A 20839-nucleotide genomic window follows, 5' to 3' on the forward strand; every position below is an offset into this window, starting at 1 on the left:
ACCCAACATTCGCTCAAGGCTGCTCACCTCCAAAACTCTTGAAGGAACTCTCTGTTCTGTGACTGTCATGCCATCAGACATTTGTCTTGGCCTTGTCTTAACCTCACGAGAGTCACTCTGAACATACATAAAGCTGCCTGTAAGCTGAGCACTAATCCCTGTTAGCGATTCACAGAAAGCCCTAACCATTCCCACTCCCTTCCAGGGCCTGAATTCATCCTACATGGCCGCATCCCTCCCTTTGATTCGTGTGCTTCTGGAGTCTTACCAGATAGCAGATCCTCCTAAACTTCCCAGAAGGGACCAGGCCTGAGTACTATAACAGCTTTCCCCCATCTCTCCAAGGTGGTGGACTGAGATGTGAAATCAGGTTCTTATCACAAGTTTCCAATCAACTGGCTGGACCCTGCTCCAAGCTGCATCCCCTCAAAGTCCCAAAACTCCCAAGTCACTGTATGGCTGTGTCTTATGCACTCATTTTCAAATCCTACTCAAGTAGAATCTGTGTTGCCTCTCTTTTTGGAACCTGACCTTCATTTTATCTCCCCTGCGCCCACTGGAACTGTGGTCACAGCAGATTTCCTATCACCGGTCTCCTTTGTCCCCAGGCTCCATTTTTCTCTCCCACTCCAAGTGCTGTAAACCTACCAAGGCTGGTGAGGTTGAAGCACCCACCGCTATAGGCTACAAATGACATAGTATGGACCACAGAGCACTCTTCCTCTGAATAACTGGCCATGAACAGTGGAAGAAATAGCAACACTTTTTAAGGATTCTCCCATTTCTAAAGGAGACTCAATTTTTAAGATACACTGATACATGAGGAGGAAACAAAATTATGACAGATTCCATTTCCCTAGAGAACCTAAAAGAGTTTTATTTTGGTCAAAGGCCTGGCAGAAGTCACTGACAAATCCTGCAATTTAAAACAAGTTTGGTTTTTCTTCTGATGTTTGAGTGACAACAGAATGGCAAAAGCAAACTTTCATCTATTTTTCTCAGCCCAGCAGGACAACTGCCCCCAGGAAAGGAATTATCATCATTAATCAACTGTAAAACACACAACCATTTTAATTGATTGAAATAAATAGCATTCATGCTGAAATAAGGGGTCACCCTGAACACTTGAAATGAAAGAATATAGATGAGGAAGAAACTAAGTCAGTTAGCATTTTAAAAGATTAATGGCAAAGAATGGATAAATAGGAGCATTCCCTGGGGTCAATGTTTGAGGTTTCTTTGCAAATCTGAATGGATGTAAGGTTATATCTAAATGGAAACCAACACTGAAGATAAGAAATGTATCAGTCAATTATATAGCCCTAAAGATAAAAGCAATCCCCTTGATTTGTGTGATACAATATTTGGTTGGACATTTTAAATCTTCTTTACACTTTAAAAATATTATCTTAATTGCTTACTTTATAACCATAAGAAATTATCCTAGTTGAAAGCTCTTGATCATCTAAATTAAGTCAATTTAAAGAAAGAATTTTAGTTTATTCTTTACGTAGTGCTAAAGTAAGATAGGGCTCCAACTCCATGAAATAACTGGGATACAAAATTACCATAGCTGAAAACATATTACAGATTCTGAATATCACTCTTCATTTGCTTTTTTGTCATTTAAAAAAATCTTTCTTTAGCGAATCATGAAACCATAAAATTTTTCATCTTGAATGGACCTTAAAAATCATGTCATGGCCAGTTCCTTCATGTTAGAAATGAAGAAGTTCAAATTTAGAGAGATGAAGTGGACTTAAAATGAAATTCATCATCAAATACCTAACTTAGAGTCTGAAAATAATGATATCACAGCACAGGTTTGGAGCCTTACTCCCCTTCTTTACTCTCTCCAGGACTCAGGCTACGATTATATATTACTGACCAAAGTTAAGACAGGAGAAAGATTTGTCATGATGCACAAATACTGAACTATTTAAGCTTATAACACACACAGTTTTGATTGGCTCTATCGTAAAGCTTTCAGGTTGAAGTTAAGTCAATTAACTGCCCCTTTAAAGATATTTAAAAAGAATAATGACAGCACTTTTCGGAAATAGTTAGAGCCCTCTAGCATTACCTAGGAAAACGACCATTTATGGTTCCATCCAATGCCAGTAACTCTACGCACAGCAGAAGACATAACAAAACTATTTTAAGCTCAATTGTTGAGTACAGTGACTGTACCTCCCAGCCTTCAATGTGAGACTGCCACTCCTCTAAAACTTCCAGCTTCTCCATCTGTCTCTTGGCCTCGTTGATGTTGGAACAGACGGCTTTCATGGCTTGGAGGGCTTCCATCACTGCTGCATAGTCACTGTGTTTCCTTGGAGTTCGCTTCAGCAACTCCTGTTTATACACAAAAAACAAACCGCCCTTTGATCTTCAGCTTTCTGGGACAGCAGGTTCAGACTGACCAGGAAATGAAAACTGCAAAGTCCGTGAGAGCCAATTTCAGAAGTGACATCACACACTCCACCAAATTAAGATCAAAAACAAAAAGGCTGAATCAATGAATAAGCGTTACCCCCTGGCACACTTTGCATTCACTTTAATGTTTCCCTCAAAATGATGTTTTTTCAAAAAACTAAATTAGGCATCTCCTTTGGAGTTGTCAAATACCTCACCTACTGCATGCAATTTTTTATAAGTTTGAGCTTTGCTCCAAAAGGAGGACATCTTTATATGTTGATTTCATTTTCCTAGAGCCTTTAAAGAATAGTTAATATTTAAATGAATATGTCCTGTAATTTCAAAAACAATTTAAGTTCCTTATTTTCTAATATTTTTTGAGAAACTATAAAAATGTCATAAATAAAGCAAATTTTTAAAATAGTCTTATACTCTAGTAAAATAAACAATTTATAAATTCCACAATACTCCATCATTAAAGGCGAATTTATGCTGCGTTTGCCAACAACTCAGGTTCATTCTCTGCAATGAATGAACTTCCATACACCCTTCAACAGCTTTCTTTTTGCTTTTATTTTCTTTTTATTTTTTTTCCATTTAGGATATCAGAACTAGAATAATCTTTAATCTTATAAAAGGTCTTGTTTAGAAGCACAAAATTAAACATCTTCACCCACTGTCTAGACAGTTGTGACCACGTTACTTTTTAATTAGTCATTTGTTTCTTTACTACAGTTGCTATCATCATGTAATTAAAACAATTACAGAAATCCTGAGGCAAGTCTTTAAAAGAATTTTCTCAATTCTTAACATACAGTGGGAAAATATGCAGTTGTTATACTCTCTTGATGTCTGCTATTGTTGAAATTTCTGCCATAAACTTTGACCCTGCATTCAAAATATTCACACTCTATAGAACTAACACCAATAGAATGCACATTACATCACTCCCAAGAGCAGGCTTAAATAGTTACGCTGGATCACAAATCCATAAAGGAGATACATATGCTTCTGCAGAGACTCTCAAGTGTAGAATTATTTGTAAATTACGTGAAGTGGCAAAGGCAGCCTGCAGTCTATGTGCCCGGTGGGTATCTCTGGAGTTGAGACATGAATTTAGATAATGTGAGACAGCAGGAGAAATGACTAGTAATAATCTGTCCGTTACTTGCTATGAACCTTGTGCTGATTGGCCAACCCAATAATTCCAAGTTCCACAAATAAGACCAACGTATCTTTTCTTTAACACACGGCCTAATCCCCTAATGTTCTTCTCTGAATAAATAAAACCATTGCAGATCATCCCAGAATACCAGCTCAATTTTTCAGCCAATGGTACAACAAAGAAAACCATCAACACCAATATATCTACTACACAAGTAGTTTTCTCCTGTTTCTTTGTGAAGATAATCTTCCAAAAAAAGGGAAAAGATGTCATTCCTCCACTTCTTGAAGATGCTCTGAATCGACCTCTTTCTTCCTAAGCAAGGATATGTCCATGTTCCTATCTGTGAGGTCACCTGAGGTCATCCTTCAACAGAAAGGAGTTAATTTAGAACAACCACTTAACTTGATATATTTCTCTTAATATCACTATCCTTCTGACTCTTAAAACAAACAAACCCTGGGGATTCCAAAATCAGGGCTAGGAATAACTGGAGTGATGAGAACGCATGCAATCTGAGTCACCAAGTCAGAGGTCTGAAGGGACTCCCAGAAAGATGGGAGTCACATTTGCATCAATCTTCCCACGCCAAAGCTCTGCAGACCTGGACATCCCTGTGCCAGCTTCTCTCTACATGAGCTAACCAAGCAACTTTAACTTGTTTTTTTAATAAGAAGAAATCCTTTCCAAAGTAAATTTTCACTGAGACCTAATTTATGCAACTGACAAAACCTGTAGTGAAAAAATGCATTTTAGTTCAAATTCATAACATTTAGTTCTCAAAAAGTAAATCAGTAAGAACACCAGTTAGTATGTCCATAACATTTCTGAGGTTTTTTTTAAATTTAGAAGCTAAGAAGTAGTTAATATATTAATATATTAAAAGAATCAAATATACATGAGTAATAATGGCTAACATTTATGGAGTACCTACTATGCTAAATGATGTGTATAAAACACCTCAATTAATTATTAGGTACTCCTTTATGTATATGCATACACATGTACACACAGAGATATACATATGCATACGTATATACATTCTTTTAGATATATGTTATAATTTCATCATGTCATCACCATCTTTTCTGTTTCATAAATAAAGCCCATGACTTTAAGAGGTTAGATGACGAGCTCAGTCATGCAGCTAGTAAGCAGAATGCATAGGATTTGAACTCAGAACTCAAGTGTTCAACCACCACCCCAAACTGTCAGATGCTACATTTCCAAAAAACATCCTTTCCAGAACTGCTGTTCTAATCTATTCATAGACCCTTGCAGTATAAGCAGTAATTAGTATATTATAATATGTTTCTGATAATAAAACTTCTGGTCATTGTAATGAGGCGATGGACCTACGACCGTAAGGCATTTCCTGTTTTCCAGAGGCACTGTTGTCTTAGCACTGTCTTTCCACTTTCCATCATTTATTATCCCATGTGACCCACACCATTCCCTGTAATAATGATTTAAAAACCAGGCTCTGAAATTATGTAACTTGGCCTTAACTTCACGAGTATCAAGAAGTCACCAATGTTTGGGGAAATGAAAAAAATATATACCAACAGCAAATTTACTTAAGATAAGGAACCCTGTAGACAAAGCGCTATATAAACTGGTCATAATGTACTTAATGGGATCTATCTTGAAACGAATGCATTTACGCTGAAGGAAACTCAAACAAGCATATTTTTTGCAAAGAGCACTAAAAGTGTTTTCCGAGGACATTTGCTTCCCACTCTCTATATAAATTACTGACAAAATAGCTATTTTTCCCAATAACTATATTTTCTTTGGAATGTCACACTATTTAAAAGAAAACTTTTTTAAAGATCATCAGCAAAAATATGCAGGTACAAGGGAAATGCAACGATGAAGTAAACACATAAAGCACCTTCAAAAGGAGAGGGTACTTGCATATTCTTTGTATTGGTGTTACTAAGTATCCTTCCAGGGGCACATCTGTGTTCTTCCGTCCTCCAAGTAGCATGCAGTTCTGGGGGGGAAATAAAGACAATTATGTACATTTTTAAGCCTGAGGTGGTGAAACTTTCTTCTATCATAAACTTCTCTGCTGAAAACCTGTGAAAGCATGTCTCTATATAGCTTCTCTCTCTGAGAAAAGCACATTCAGTCACAAAGAAAGTTTACAGGAGAAAAAGGAAATACTTTTGCCTTTCAGATTAGTTACCGACCAAAATGTGTTTTGAATCTTTCTCTTGAAAATGAATTCACATATATTCACCTGAGTATGGTCTGAGGAAAAAGAGACAGAGATGGAGGAATGAATTAATGGATAGATGGATGAATGGATGGATGGATGTACTGATGAAAGAATGTACTGACGGATGAATAAATAGATGTACACATATGTACATACATCCCGCTTATAGGGGGAGGTCATGTGGTGTTGCAGAAGATCAGGACTGAGGACAACTGGGTTCTACCCATGCTCTGCCACTGGCCAGTGATGCAACTTGGACGAATTTCAAAATTCTAATTTTCCTCTCTGTACAACTGGCCTGTTTTAATCCAGTGATCTCTAAGTCGCTTCAAGCTATAATACCTCACCAATGACACTGGCCAGGCAGTCTCAGGGAAGGATGTCAGATATGATCTCTACAGAGCCAAGATGGAAGGAGAAAACTCAAAATCAGCAATCACAGTGAGATGAAATAGAAGCAGCTTCCATTTACTGAAAGTAATAGTCAAGGGAATCGACTCTGATAAATACAGGCTTGATCCTCTGAAACATCAGGTCTTTATTCTGTGGTTTAAGCAGCAATGCAAAAATAAAATTCAAATAAAGATGTTAAAAACAATTTTTTAATTAAAAAACTTTAAAAAACAGATTTTTTTCTTTGGCCACGCCACGCGGTTTGTGGGATCTTAGTTCTCTGACCAGGATCAAACCCGGGCCCTCGGCAGTGAAAGCTCCAAGCCCTGACTACTGGACCGCCAGGGAATTCCCTAAAATAACAGACTGGAGACTTATGTCAAAACCTGTTTCTGCAGTGCCTATCAGGGTGACTGGCACAGAGGAAGCCGATAATAAATATTTGACTAAGGAAGAAAAGAGCTCTTCAAACATCATACTGATAATTTATAACCTTTATACCACTATTTTTTAAAATACTGTCCTACATTCCTTGAGAGGAGAGACCGAGTGCTGAGTGGGAAAGGAAGCAAAAGGAAGAGTGATGCAAGCAGACCAGCCCCCCACCGCCCTGAGCAACTGAGCTCAGCTCCAATTTGTTCAACCAACTCGGCAAAACCAGCACCATGACTTTCACTTCACCAGAAACCTTAGAAGACACAGCAGCAAAGAAGTGTCTCATTCAAACATGCTCTTTGGGGGTTTCAACCCCTACTGCAATCAGCTCATCAAAATACTCTTTCCACCTGTGTGGTACTGTCCCCAGAGGAACCCTATGTAACACAACTATCTACATCCCGTTCTATTTCCAGTGATGTTTCAGTGTCACCGTATGAGTGAGCACCCCTTATAAATGCGGCCACCCCGTGTACCTAGCCCTGGGCTGAAGCACCCTGCGGACCACATGACTGTCTAACCCATTTTTATTTCCTTGTCTATTAGTACTGTATAGATTACAAACTCTCTTCATAACAGCCACTTTATTTCTTTCACTTTTACTGGAGTATAGTTAATTTACAATGTTGTGTTAGTTTCTGCCGTAAGTGAATCAGTTATACATATACATGTAGATTCTTTTGTAGATTCTTTTCCCGTATAGGTCATTACAGAGTATTGAGTAGAGTTCCCTGTGCTATACAGTAGGTCCTTATTAGACTGGCTTATGAGAGCCAGCTTTCTCCTTATGTAGACAGACAGAATGTTCCCTAAATAAGCTGCTAGAGATTCCACTGACCCTAAAAACTTACTCAGGTGACAGTATATGCAAGTAACCAAAAATATAATATCATCACCCCAAATATGTAAATCCTTAATGTTTTTCAAAGGGTCATTGTTATTATCCCCATTTTATGAGTAAGGAAAATGACATCAGACATGTAATGAATTTCCTCCAGTCATCCAGCTAATTAGTGGCCACTTAGTGCCAAGGCAAGAACTATAAAAGCCAGGGTCTTCCTACCAGACTATGCTGTAGGATCTTGTAAAAACCAGCACTCTGGAATTGTGACATGTATTTAGTGGAGAGCCAGCTCCGCTGAGAACAGAGTGCCCTCAGTAAGACAGCAAAGTTCTGATAGTTCAAAGAGAGCCCCGTTGGTCCCAGGGGCACAGGAACTTCCTCTGGCCATGGCAGAGAGAAGAGATGAGTAAATTCTCTTCTCCCAAACAACTGTTATACTGAACAAAATTTTTAAAAAACAACAATTTAAGGGCTCTGGTAATCAACTGAAGTCAAACAACAAACTGAGAAATGTTTATTCATGAAAAACTGCTGAACTTCAGGTAAGAACAGGGGAGTTGGTGGCATTCTTGCCTGGGCTCCTCCCATCCTGCCCCTACATGCCCCCAGCCCCAGGGCCATCCTCAGCTCATCCTGCATGGTAGCCCTGTCACAGTAGCCCTGGCCCTGCAAACCTGCTACCAGAGGGGACTGCAGAGGGCAAAAATCCCACACCCAGGAGTGTTGTCAATAAAATTAGCACACTGCCCGAGAAAAATGGGGAGCGTTCACATTTCTGCTAGCCTGAGATTGCAGTCTGGGGCAAACGTCAGACTATGCACGTGCAGAGAGGACCTGAGATGGCCCCAGGAGAAAAAAAACCCAGATCTGACTTGAAACCTGCCTGGCCTGTGAATGTGTCGCCCGCGACACTCACACACAGACCCACAAATCAAATGGGTTATGATGTTCGATCACCTCTTTCAAATCCCCAGCTGACCACTAAGTTAACCAGTCAGAGGAGTGACCCCTAAAAAGAAAGGCTAAGTTATAAAACAAAAACTGAGCAGATATAGCAGCAGCTGCGCATACAAAAGACACAGATTCTCAAATTAAATCCAGGCAAGTTCCTGAAAACAAAACCAACAAAAAACAATAACCAACCTGAGGGAAATAAACTTCCTAAGTTAAGATGCATATTGTAGTCCCTAGAGCAATTACAAAAAAAAAAAAAAACTAAACATGAACTTACTCTGATCCAGCAATTCTACTCTTAGTATTTACCCAAGAGAATGAAAATGTATGTCCACACACAGACTTGTACATGAATATTCATAACAGCATTCTTCAGAATTGCCCAAACTTGAAATTTCCTGACTTCACTAAGAAATCTCTCTCTCTGAAATGACATCTCATATGTAGGATCTTCAAGGTCCATCATTATCATAGTCAATTGTTGACCCAATGTTCATAAACCGGCAAAGGGATAAACAAAATACAATGGAATATTATTCAGCAATAAAAGTGAATAGAATGTGGATACATGCTACAACAAGGATGAACCTCACAATCATTTTACTCAGTAAAAGAAGCCAGGCATCAAAAGATTATATTGTACAAATCCATTTACATGAAATCTCCAACAAAGGCAAACCTATAGAGATGGAAAGCAGATCAACGATTGCCTGGAGCTAATGGTGCGAGTGGAAAAGAGCTGTAAATGGGCATTTTATTTTTCATTTTAAATGAGCTGATCCAGGCTCTAAAACTGAATCATGGAGATGTCTGTTCCACTCCACAATTCGTTAAATATCACTGAATTCTATTTGCAGTGTGGTTCTCACTGGCAATTACAATGTCCAAGAAACTGCCACGCTATGCGTTTATTTGTACGATCCTGAAGAAATTAAATACAGATTCTTGCGCTTTTTACGAACACTGAATATGGAATGTATGTAGGAGAAAAGTCAATCTTGAAAATTCTTTTCTACCATCCCCATGATGCATTTCCTTCCTGTCACTGCCCTACTTAGAGCTCTCTTAGCAGAAGTAAATGAAGCTCTAGGGAGCTGAGGGATATAAAAGCAACTGTGAACTCTGGCATAAATGTCTTCGCTCACTAAGAACCTGCGGTTTCACAACTCATAATCAACCAGGAGAGGGCATGACAGTGTTTCCCCAGAAACAAGCTTCTCCCAACTCTCACTTCTTTTCATTTCGTTCATTTCATTAGTGTGTGTGTGTGTGTGTGTGTGTGTGTGTGTGTGTGAGATTTTAAGAGCATATATAGAGAGAAATATAGTTGATTTACAGTCTCACTTCTTACATTTCTCAAATGACTCTCTAGCTTCCTAGCAGGGATATGTTAAAAACAGATGTCATACAAGCACTTTTTACACCACACGGATGTTATTCCTTGGCTCTCAGCGGGGCTATCAACAAATAACAGCATACAGTGATATGTAAATATATACTTACCAAAAGAAATGTCCGGATTGTTCTTATTTTGTTAAGTTCAAAAAGCAATTTCTGTGCCTTCTCGTGATTACTACAATATTCGTCGTAGATACGAAACTTGTCTTTCTGTGAATTCAAGTAAGAATAAGTTAGTCATTTTATTAGCCATTTTGAAATATTAAGTGTGATTTTATGCACAACCTTTATTAAGTGTTTACTATGTTTCAAGAGCTATACTATGTGTATATATAAGTATGTTTAATTTATTTTCCCTGATCTATGAAGAATGGTCTAGGAAAGGAGATAGACTTCTATTAATTACAATCCAATATGATGTATGCAATAAAAATTAAATGAACGACGTGGTAGCAGATTACAGAGAAGAGAGTACTTAGCTTTGCTGGGAGGATTCAGACACAGCTTTAAAAAAGATGTCATATGTGGGCAAGATACAGAGACATAAATCCATGATTCCCTAGCAGGGAGGGGGAAGAAAGTATTTTTGGTGGAGGGCAAGTGCCAGATCATAGAGCAATAGGACATAGTACCCTGCAGGTCATATGCACCAAGCTGGACAGTTGTGTTTAAGAAGGACACTGACAAAGTGGAGAACAGTCAGCAACAAGCGACTGAGATAATGACAGACCCTGAAGATATTCCATCTGAGAGGTCATCTCAGAGAGAGATATTTGTTAGTATATAAAAGGAACGGTAGCTACTTCAAATAGCTGTCCTATTTATTGTAAAGGATTTACAACTCTTTGTAGCTCCAAAACACAATACTAGAACCACTGGGTGGAAACTGCAAGGGGCATGATGGGCAGTGATAGGCAGATTCAGGATTAATATAGAGATTTTCTAACAATTCGAGCTGTAACTAAAAGGGATCAAGTAAAAACAAGATCAACAACCTTCACAGATCCTACAGAAGGGATTCTTTCATAAAAGGAGAAATTTCACACCATCTTGATCCCTAAAGCTTCCTTCCATCTGTAAGATTTTCTCCAAGTATCTATGATCAATATCTATCAAATATCCCAGTAAATATATCCCAGTGAAAGAGGCAGACACAGAAAATGTAGTGACTGAATAGTGGAACAGAAGTGCGTCCTCTAAAATTTCAAAGACGTGTATCTAGAAACACTGAGTGCTATTTTATACAGCCAGTAGAAAATGTATTGAATTACTTATTTCAAGAGATGGGATAACAGAAGAAAACAAACTTCAGAAACAGTTTAACTAAATTCATGGCTGACAGATTCATAGTGTGTTACTGAGGAAATGGATGTCAGGGTGCAAGATTCCCATGTGCAGCCCGGCACTGAGATAGCAACTACTCCAGCTGGCGGGAGATGTGCATTCTTTCATGAAAGGGAACAGTCTGGATTAAGTGGATACAACACACGTGGTTTATAGTTTTGCCCAACGAAACCTTGATCTTCCTATACCCAAGGAGTCTCTCCCTTTAATATAATTATTTTTATGGACTATTTTCTGATTCTAAAAATAACATTTACAGAGTCTGCTCACCACATACAGAAATATAGACCTAGAAACTCCGTATCATTACTTTATAAAAGACTGGAAATCAAAAATAAATGAAAATTGATTTATATGACAAAATACTCCTATACATTTTTAAATAAAACACTAATTGCATAGCATTTTGATAAGTAAATGGATTCAAATTGGTATTCTGAAAATTAGCATCAGCAGAGTGGTAGAAATAGCAGCATCATTTTTCCTTTGTCAGTATGAATGCCCTCTAGTTCTGAAAACGATTTTCACCGTACCGGTGGCTTTGTACCTTGCAAATCGATTGCATAAATAATTTCAGCTATCATGTGCAAAGGGATGAAAATGACCATACAAGCACGACATATAATTTGAAATAACCAAGTACTGGCTTGTTCTCCTTCGGCGCTGTTCGGTACAAGCCTCTGAGAAAAATTCAGATGCAGGCATATGTGTACCTAGAGGGACCAGGTCTGTTCACCTCCAGGTTAGTCACAAGTCAATTAACAAGGGAATGTTTTGACTAATAAAAGGCTCATCGCAGCATTGTAAAAGTAAGGATTTTCTGCCTCAAAAGAGAAATGCTCTATGTTTGAGGGAAACATAAAAATCCATTCATTATGAAACAGCCTGAATATTCATTAGAATTCAAAGCTACAGAGGATGCAAAAAACTAACTCGTTGGGAAAAAGAAAAGCCTGTTTATTCTTCGCTGAATAAAATGGATGATGTGAGGCCCTCTCCCCTTTTCTGGCTCTAAGTGGAAGATTTCATTGGCCTTAAAAGACCCCAAACTTTTGGTGTCAGATTTTGCTTCTAATGCTGAATTCCCACATACTACTGTGCCAGAAGTGAAACTGGAAATTTTAGGGGGAAAAGCTTTTAAAATAAACAGAAATTGATCCTACGAAGTGAAGAAAGCAGGTTCCCACTTCTTGCTGAGCATTAGGTTCTGGATGTAAACATTCCTCCACGACTTTTAAGAATTCTTTATGTACTGCAAGGATATCTTCAATGTTTGAGAACAGCATCTGTAAATAAATGTGTAAGTGCAATAGTGAAGCAAGTTTTTAAAAACTTCTATGGGAGTGGAGTATTTTCTCTCCAAGTTGAAAACGTCGGTGGAGAGCTGTCCTTCCCACCCCCCCACCCCCCGGCCGGCAGAGCACCCATTCTGTCTGGACATCCTCTCCCCTCCCACACAATTCTGGGAACCGGGAACCTAGTCCCGGCTCTCAGGACAAACCTGAGTAACTGAACCCAAGCATGGTCGTTGTCCCACCCAACTAAGGACAGCGGACTGCAGGTAAAACAGCGCGGGCAGAATGGCTGGCAGGCTCTGGGGGAAGGGCTTCTTTGCCCATAGAAGTCCCTGCTATGGGAATCAAAGTACCTTCATGTCCCTTTGAGTAACAGGTGTCTTTTGCTTGCAACCAAAAGCACCCAAACTAAAACACTCCATGGTAAGGAGAATGTAAACGTTACTATTGAATTTAATGGGAAACAGATGTGCCTATAAAATCCTTGGGAATTATTTTCCGTAAAATAAAACAGCAAGTTGGCATCCAAAATAAATATCAATGATGATTTATGCAATTTCAATGAATAATGACTAGAGCACAATTAATTTTCATTTACCATCCCCCCTTTTCCCCCAAACTCTTCACAATTTTCCTTCCCTACAGTTTAAAAGGAAATGTTTATACATTTGTGAGCTGAAGATACTGTGTGGACGTTTTCTGCCCCAGTGGACCCTCCAAATCGTTTGCTCTCCAGGGGTCAGAGACTGGAAGCCGCATGTACCCGCATCCTGCCGCCCAGGCCCTCTAGCAATCCCCTCACACATGGTTCAGCTCCTTTCCCCTCCAGAGACATGAAGGTTCTTGGACTTGGGGTTATCTTTTTCCTCCTTTCAAACGTTTCCAAGGTCTTGGCAAAAATTCCTCTCTGTCTTCTACACTATCCTCATAACCCCCGTTTCTTTTCCCAAACCCTAGCTTCCCTTTTTCTCATTGCTGGCCACACAATGACTGGTGACTGGTACAGAACTTATCCCGGAAGTGGAGGCAAGTTGACGAGCCCTGAGGCGACATCCCACGGGTAACATTTCATCTGAGTGGACCTTGTGCTGGGGTCGAGGGCACCTCCTCACCTTCACCGTTTCTTCTGTTACATTTTTGTCAAGTTTCGACGCAGCGCACTGGTTCATCCGGTGTAAGAATGCCTGCAGAAAGCAGGAAAAGATACTATGAAGGCAACATTGGACTAATCAAATGAGTGTTGATCTGAATTAATTGTTTTTTATAAGAAACCAAAGTTTAAAAATCCAATAACTGTCGAGTGTTACAGTTTTGTTGTATAAGGCAGAAATCTTGTGCGTTGCTTCTCCTACCTGGGAATTAAATATCCTTTATAGTTTGGGGACAGGACCAAAAGTGATCACGTAGATATGAATTAAACGTATCCACCAAGATCTCAAAGTTCTGCGGTAAAACACACAGAGTCAAATGTTTCCTAAACTTCTAAGTCTTGTGAAGCACAAAAGACCAAAATCTAGCCCCAAATGGGATTTCTAATACAAACAAAAGGGCCAGAAATTCTAAAGGGAGCCCTTTAGAAGTGAGAGAAATTGAGGAAGTGAGGGAGGAAGGGAGAAAGAAAGGGACCTTCAAGAAGGAATGGAAGAATTTCCCATCCCCTCTTGCCCCATTCAAGTTTTAGGAAGCCAGAATTTGTATTTCTGGGAACAGGTCTGAGCTCTCCACAGCCCTATGGTAGGCAAATGAGTTCATTTGTATTTCAAAGATCTGGACTCTTCCTGATGGTCATTAAGCCCATGACTAAATAAGCTATTAATTTAGCAAAGAAAAAAAGGATTAAAAGAGTTATTTATACTGAGCCTTAAAAGAGAAAGTTTAGAAGGAAAAAAAGACGAGACTTTCTATCCAGCAAATACAAGACGTTGTCCTCAAGACAACGTCCACTAACTACCTAGTGACCACGTGAGATCATCCCTTCCCTTGTCTGTCTTAAGAACTCCAGCCACTACCTGCCAAGTCAGGGCACACAGAAGCTTGAAGCAATCTCAAGATACGGCATCAAACAAATGAAAATTAATGTAAGAATTTCATTAAAAAAAAAAGTTCATTTTTGACATGCTATATTTACAAAGATTTAAAAGATTAACAAAACCCAGGATTGTGCATAATATTCCAAAATTATCACCCTCAAGACATTGCTAATAACAGTATAAAACGGCACAACACTTTTAAGGACAACTTACAATATATCTCAAATTTTTAAGTGGGCCTTCCCTTTAACCCAGTAATTCTACTTCTGGGAATTTATCCTAAGAAAATATTCAGACAAGGGGTTTCAGTGTATTGATTACAAAAGTGGAAACCACCTAAATGCCCATAATTAATGGGATCATTTCATATATGATGGTACATGCAAACTACAGAGTATAATCATAAATGGAATGGGATGAAAATTATATATACATATGTGTGTATACAACAAATGTCTATAAAATACTGTTTGGCAAAAAAATTACTAAACAGCATACTGGATGTGTGCATACCTATACATACACACTTTTGTGTATATATATATATATATATATATATACACACACACACACACACAACTGTATATGTGTGTACATATACGAATATTACACATGTATATAATATATACATATATACACATGGGTAATGTCAGTGTGCGTTCATACTAAGAAAAAATATGTAGCATATACCAAAATGCAAACAGTGACTACCTCCAGGTGATAGGAAGATGACCTCTGTACACTTTCTTTTTGTCAGACTATCTGGCTGTGTGCATGTTGTAACTTTTGTAAAGAAAAATAACAATATTATTTAAAGGAAACAAAACAAATGGGCCACAGATCTCACTCCTAGCTTTAGCTTCAGCACCATCTTGATTCCTGATTCAATGGGTTCACATTTCAGATTCCATAACTACAAAGCCACATCAGTACTGACAGCCTCAAATGAATGAAAGAATTCAGCTGAATTAAATAAAATAAATATGGAAGTACTGGATGTCGCCTTAACTTTTTTATTGGAAACGTGATACAATCTTTTGAAATATTATCTAAAGTTAGGTATAATTTGCAATGGAGAGAGATTTTCGAATTTTCTGACTTTAAGTGCCCATTTTAATTAGTGTTAGTCTAATTTTTAATTTTAGTTTTGTTTTTCTGGAATAGTTTTCCATATACCTATACTAAAAATGCTCCTTAGCTCTTTCTGTTTAGTCTTAAAACAGCACCGTTGCTTTGGTTGCCCAGTTTACATTTCGTATTAACCACGTAGGAAACATAACCTCTCATGCAAGCAAAACTTAAACTTCACTTCTACATGTATAAACCTTATCTTCATAAACTGAACTCAGTCACATTCTGAAACCAACAAATTGAAGACAGGAGGTAGTGAAAATGAATCAAACTAGGAGGTAGAAGGAAACACACAAGCTAATAAAGTAAACTCTATCTTTATCTGACTTTTTATCTTCAATCCTCCGTGACAATAGGGAACTTTTTGTTTAACTGCATAGGAAAGAAAACCTGGAACTTCTTAGCATTTCTAACCAAGCATTTATTTTTCCCAAGAGCCTCATTTTATACAACAGTGAAGGCAGATTTAATACAGTTTGCCCAGAGGGCAAAATCATGAAAACTGTTTGACATTTTTTACAAAATGTGTAAGTCTTCCTCTCTGAAGATAAACAACGTGTTCTCAGAATCATCCTTTAACAACCAGAATCTACAGAGTCCTTTCAGACTTTGGTAACTGGGGCATTTAATCTTTCTCCTATCAATCAAGGAAGCATTAATACCCTAGTCACAAAAACACATGAGATTTAATATGTTGTTTTATCTCTGTACTCATTCATTCTCCCTGGTTCAGAATTTCATCAGAATTATATCATCTTCATTCTGATACAAATATATGGAAAATAAGTACCAGAAAATGGCTTTTAATGCCCGTGGTTCTCAAACTTTTCACTGTGTATGAGACTTGGAGAGCTTCTTCAAATGCAGATTCCCCAGCCCTGTCCCCAGAAGGCCTGATTCAGCAGATTGGTTTAGGACCCAGAAATCTGCATTTTGAGCAAGTTCCCTAATACACTTGGTCCAGAGACCACAGTCTGATGATCTTTATGTTTATTCTTCCAAAGACTAAAGAAACAGACTGGGAAACAAATAAGTAAGACTCAATGGGAAAAACGGGTTCACTTATTTCACCCTGACTTTCAACTCCAGGTCATACTCCCTCTACGTACAGTACCCTCTCGCTCAGCCACTTGGAGTTCCTGATACCTCACCAGAGGACCCTCCTCCCAACAATGAAAATCACAAGCTGGGCTGTGTAAACAGGTGATAATAATCTCTGAAGGCTTGTGAGATGCAGAGACAGGTGAGCCAGGTAAGACAGCCTAGGTCACCTTTGGAGGAAGGGACCTCCAGCTTGCAGGTGTGTAGTTAGCACAGCACACACTCAGCAAACCAGCGCTCCCCTGACGATGATGCTGCACGGTGTACTCCCAGATATCACTCTAGTCGTGGGCTGCTTTCTTCCCATTCAGAGAGCTCACCTCACCTTCTCTTCAATTTGGTCCACGTTGTTTTCCTCTCAGCAAGAGTTTGATAAAATGTATTAAATGTGATACATTAGTTAAAGTTTGAGAAAGCCAAAAATGTCACAAGTTTGCTACCAAGAAATCAAAAGAAGGAAGAAAACTCTTTCAGATATAATAGGGAGATGACAGCAATCCCCTTTGGCCTTGTCTGTCCATCTGGGCCACTACCAGCTCAAAAGTCAAGTCCATGATGAGTTTTATTCTCAGAAGGCATTTGCTTATCTTATAATTTCAGTGTACTAAATGATAATCTTTCTCAACTCATTTTTGTCCTTCCCACTCTTTTCATCAGTCAGGCACACACAGATCACTCTCAAATATCGCACAGATTTTAACAGTTCGCACTTTTAATTCTAGATACCTGATGCCAATCTGAATTTCATATCATACAGGAATTAAACCTTATTACTCCTATAAATATTCTACATTCAGAATGATTTTAGCAGCAACTGTCACCTTGAAACTGTGGCTATTTAATATCAATAGAGATGGATAAATTTTACATATGAAGGATTTAAGAGGAGCCGCCCTATTGCAGGAAAAAGTGTACTCATTTCATGAAAATACGTGGAAAAAATAAGAGTAAATATTTTCCTTTTACCTCTTGAACTTAAAACAATATTATGACATCAAAATTCTTTGGAAGACAGTGTTTTGTTTTGACTTCCTGAGAAAAAAACAAAGTCCTATTAAGTGAAAAAGGCTTGTCATTTGAGTTTGCCTTGAATACCTGGTTGATCATGGCGCCATTTCATTGGAATGGAGAAGTCGAAATGAGGAGTAATTGTTGGAGTGGGAGGGTCAGCTTGTCCTGGCCATGTTGAATTTGAGATGCCTACTGGACACCACTGTAGAGATCTCAAGTAGGGAGGTAGCTGTACTGATCCTGGTTTCTGAGGGGAGTTCAAGGCTGAAGTTAAAGAGTTGAATGTCCCTGGCACAAAGACATAACTCAGGGAAAGTGTTCATAACTCAGGGAAGAGAGAAGAGACAGCTGGCCCCAGTTCATTGGAGAAAGTATATAGATAGAGAAGAAAAAAAAGCCCCAGGACATAACCTTGGGGGCACTCCAACATTTAGAGGTCAAGCAGAAGAAGAGAAACTAAAGAAGTCAGTAAGGTAGGAAGGAGCAAAACCAGGAGTATAGTGTCACAAAAGCCAACAGAGAGAGGGCTTCAAGAAAGAAGGAGTGGTCAATCGCTTTAACAGTGCTGAGAATTCAGGTAAGGTACAAACAGATATGTGACTTGACAACACAAGGTCGGTCACTGGTGATCTTGACTGTGGCACTCCCAAATGAATGGATAGAAGGAGAAATGGAAAATAGAAAGATGGAGTCTATAACCACAGAAAACGTTTAAAAGTTTTTAAAGTTTTGCTGAGAGAGGGAGCAGAGATATGGAGGTGAATTTAGAACAAGGAACAGTTTATTTTTTAAGCTAGAAAATACTAGCTCAATTCATTGTTCGAGTTACATTTTATGTTCCCTTATTATACTTTTGGCAAATCTTTCACAAATTCTCCAGTCCACTGGATCTCACTTTTTCCTGAACACCCATTGAGTCCCAATTTTTTGAGTAGGACTCCTTTATTTAACATAAAAAAAAGTACTAGACATGCATATTGTGGTGTTACGGTCTGTAAATTTAAATACATATTAACTATTAACCACTAAACAAAATTCAATGACAGGCATTGTTCTTGGCAGTGGTTCTTAAACATTTTAATCTCAGGACTCCTTTACACTCTTAAAAATTACGGAGAACCACAAAGAGCTTTTATTTATGTGTATTATCATCTAACAATATTTAATATGTTAGCAACTAAAACTAAGGAAAATTTTAATATTTGCTATCCAAAAAATTCATTTATTTACAAATTTATTTAAAATTAACAATTACAAACCCATTACATGTTAACATATATAACATACTTTTATGAAAAACAGCTATCTTTTCCTAAAAAATTGAAGTACGAAGTATGGTACTATCTCATAAGAATGCAAATTTCTTTAACGTCTGGCTTAATAGAAAATAGCTGACTTCTCAAATGCTTCAATGCATTGTGATATATTGTTTGGAAACGTATTTTCAATGATAGTTGGAAAAGGGAAAAATATGTTCATTGCTATAACATTTTCAGTGAGTTGTGAATATTCTTCTTTAATACAACAACAAAATTCAATCAGTGGTAGTTTCTTAAAGGTAGTCATGATGTGGAATCCGAAACCGTATCAGTGAACTTTTCATACTCTGTTACCTTAAAACCCATTGACCTATCTTGGAATTTGAAGAGACCTTTTAACCATGTTTGATGTTGTCCTTTTTTTTTTTTTTTTTTTGCAGTAAGTGGGCCTCTCACTGTTGTGGCCTCTCCCATTGTGGAGCACAGGCTCCAGACGCGCAGGCTCAGCGGCCATGGCTCACGGGCCCAGCCCCTGCACAGCATGTGGGATCTTCCCAGACTGGGGCACGAACCCATGTCCCCTGCATCGGCAGGCGGACTCTCAACCACTGAGCCACCAGAGAAGCTCAATGTTGTACATTTTTAAATAGTAATTCACTGAGAGTTATGCATATCTTCCAAATATTAACACATTTCATTATTCAATATTTAAAAAACACATCACATTAGTTAATCTCAGTATATCCAACTCATTAGAAAAGTCTTTAAGTGTAAGGAAGCTGCCAAGCTCACAGTGATAGACATAAATTTTCCAAACTCTAAATTCACTTGAATTTATCACCATAAGCAAATACTACCAGTTTTTTTCTTGCAATGACAGGCTCACTTCATTCTTTTTTGAGAAAATATCTTCCAAATTCCCCAAATCTGAAACCACAGTTCATCCCACAGCTGCTGTTTCAAGTAAATATGATGTTCCACAGCAACTCAAACAATCACACCCAGTCTTTCCCTGGAGACAACCATAACACTTGCATATGCAGCAAAGTACCTAGCTATATCTCCCATCTCATCTCACAGAATATTAAACAGATGTGCTTAAGAGTCAAGATTTAATAAAATTAATAATTTTTACAGCTTTATCCAGAACATTCTTCAATGCAACCGGCATTCCCAACCACCCACGCGAGTGGGTGACAGTGAAGTATACAGTGACAACTAGTACAGTGACAACTAATACAGTGACAACTAATACAGTGACAACTAGTACAGTTTGGTGCCATTGCGTTGACTCACGCTAAAGCACTGGCAGCTTTACACATCCTTGCTTTGCACCATTAGTGCAAACATCAACACACAAACAGGTGAAAACAGAATTACAACTTACCAGATCACAAAAGCCTGAGCTGAAATGTTTGCCAGAAGCAGTACAGGTTAGGAGATCCTGAACTGTAACTGACAAATTATTGAAGGCTCAGTATGGACAAGTCTGAGGATTAAAACTCCAGGGGGACACAGTCAAAGGAGGGAGGGGAGGGCTCACACTTTTGTGAGTTTTACCTCCAGGAGCTTTACCAGCTTCTCACAGTGAATATCAGAGTGAAATCTTCTCCTGTGCCCCTAGAGGGAGGGGAAAAGTAACCATTTTGAAATACATCAGAGCATTCTGTTCTTCTTAATGAGGCCTGCTCAAGAAGAAACTATTTCACGGGAGTCTACACTATTGGGGTTATAGCAGAGCCTAATTGAACTGTGGGAAGAGAAATGCTGACTCCTGCCTGCTCTAATCTTCCAGATGGGAAAAGAAAAATACTCAACCCTCACTTACACTTGCCAACTT

The 20839-nt window shown here is 38.4% G+C and overlaps 1 protein-coding gene across 1 annotated transcript in view; it reads right to left on the reverse strand.

The window, feature by feature from the left end:
• PREX2 (phosphatidylinositol-3,4,5-trisphosphate dependent Rac exchange factor 2) overlaps positions 1-20839 on the reverse strand; it is a gene marked incomplete at its 5' end in the record, with an annotated part of 281798 nt that overhangs the window by 192001 nt on the left and 68958 nt on the right. Inside the window, 5 exons of the mRNA XM_082675204.1 lie at positions 2191-2352; positions 5475-5576; positions 9934-10038; positions 12336-12458; positions 13580-13651. Coding sequence (XP_082531330.1) covers positions 2191-2352; positions 5475-5576; positions 9934-10038; positions 12336-12458; positions 13580-13651 — 564 coding nt within the window. The remainder of the gene's footprint in view (positions 1-2190; positions 2353-5474; positions 5577-9933; positions 10039-12335; positions 12459-13579; positions 13652-20839) is intronic.

This window comes from Grampus griseus (assembly GCF_964374135.1).
Source record: "Grampus griseus genome assembly, chromosome: 17".
NCBI lineage: Eukaryota > Metazoa > Chordata > Mammalia > Artiodactyla > Delphinidae > Grampus > Grampus griseus.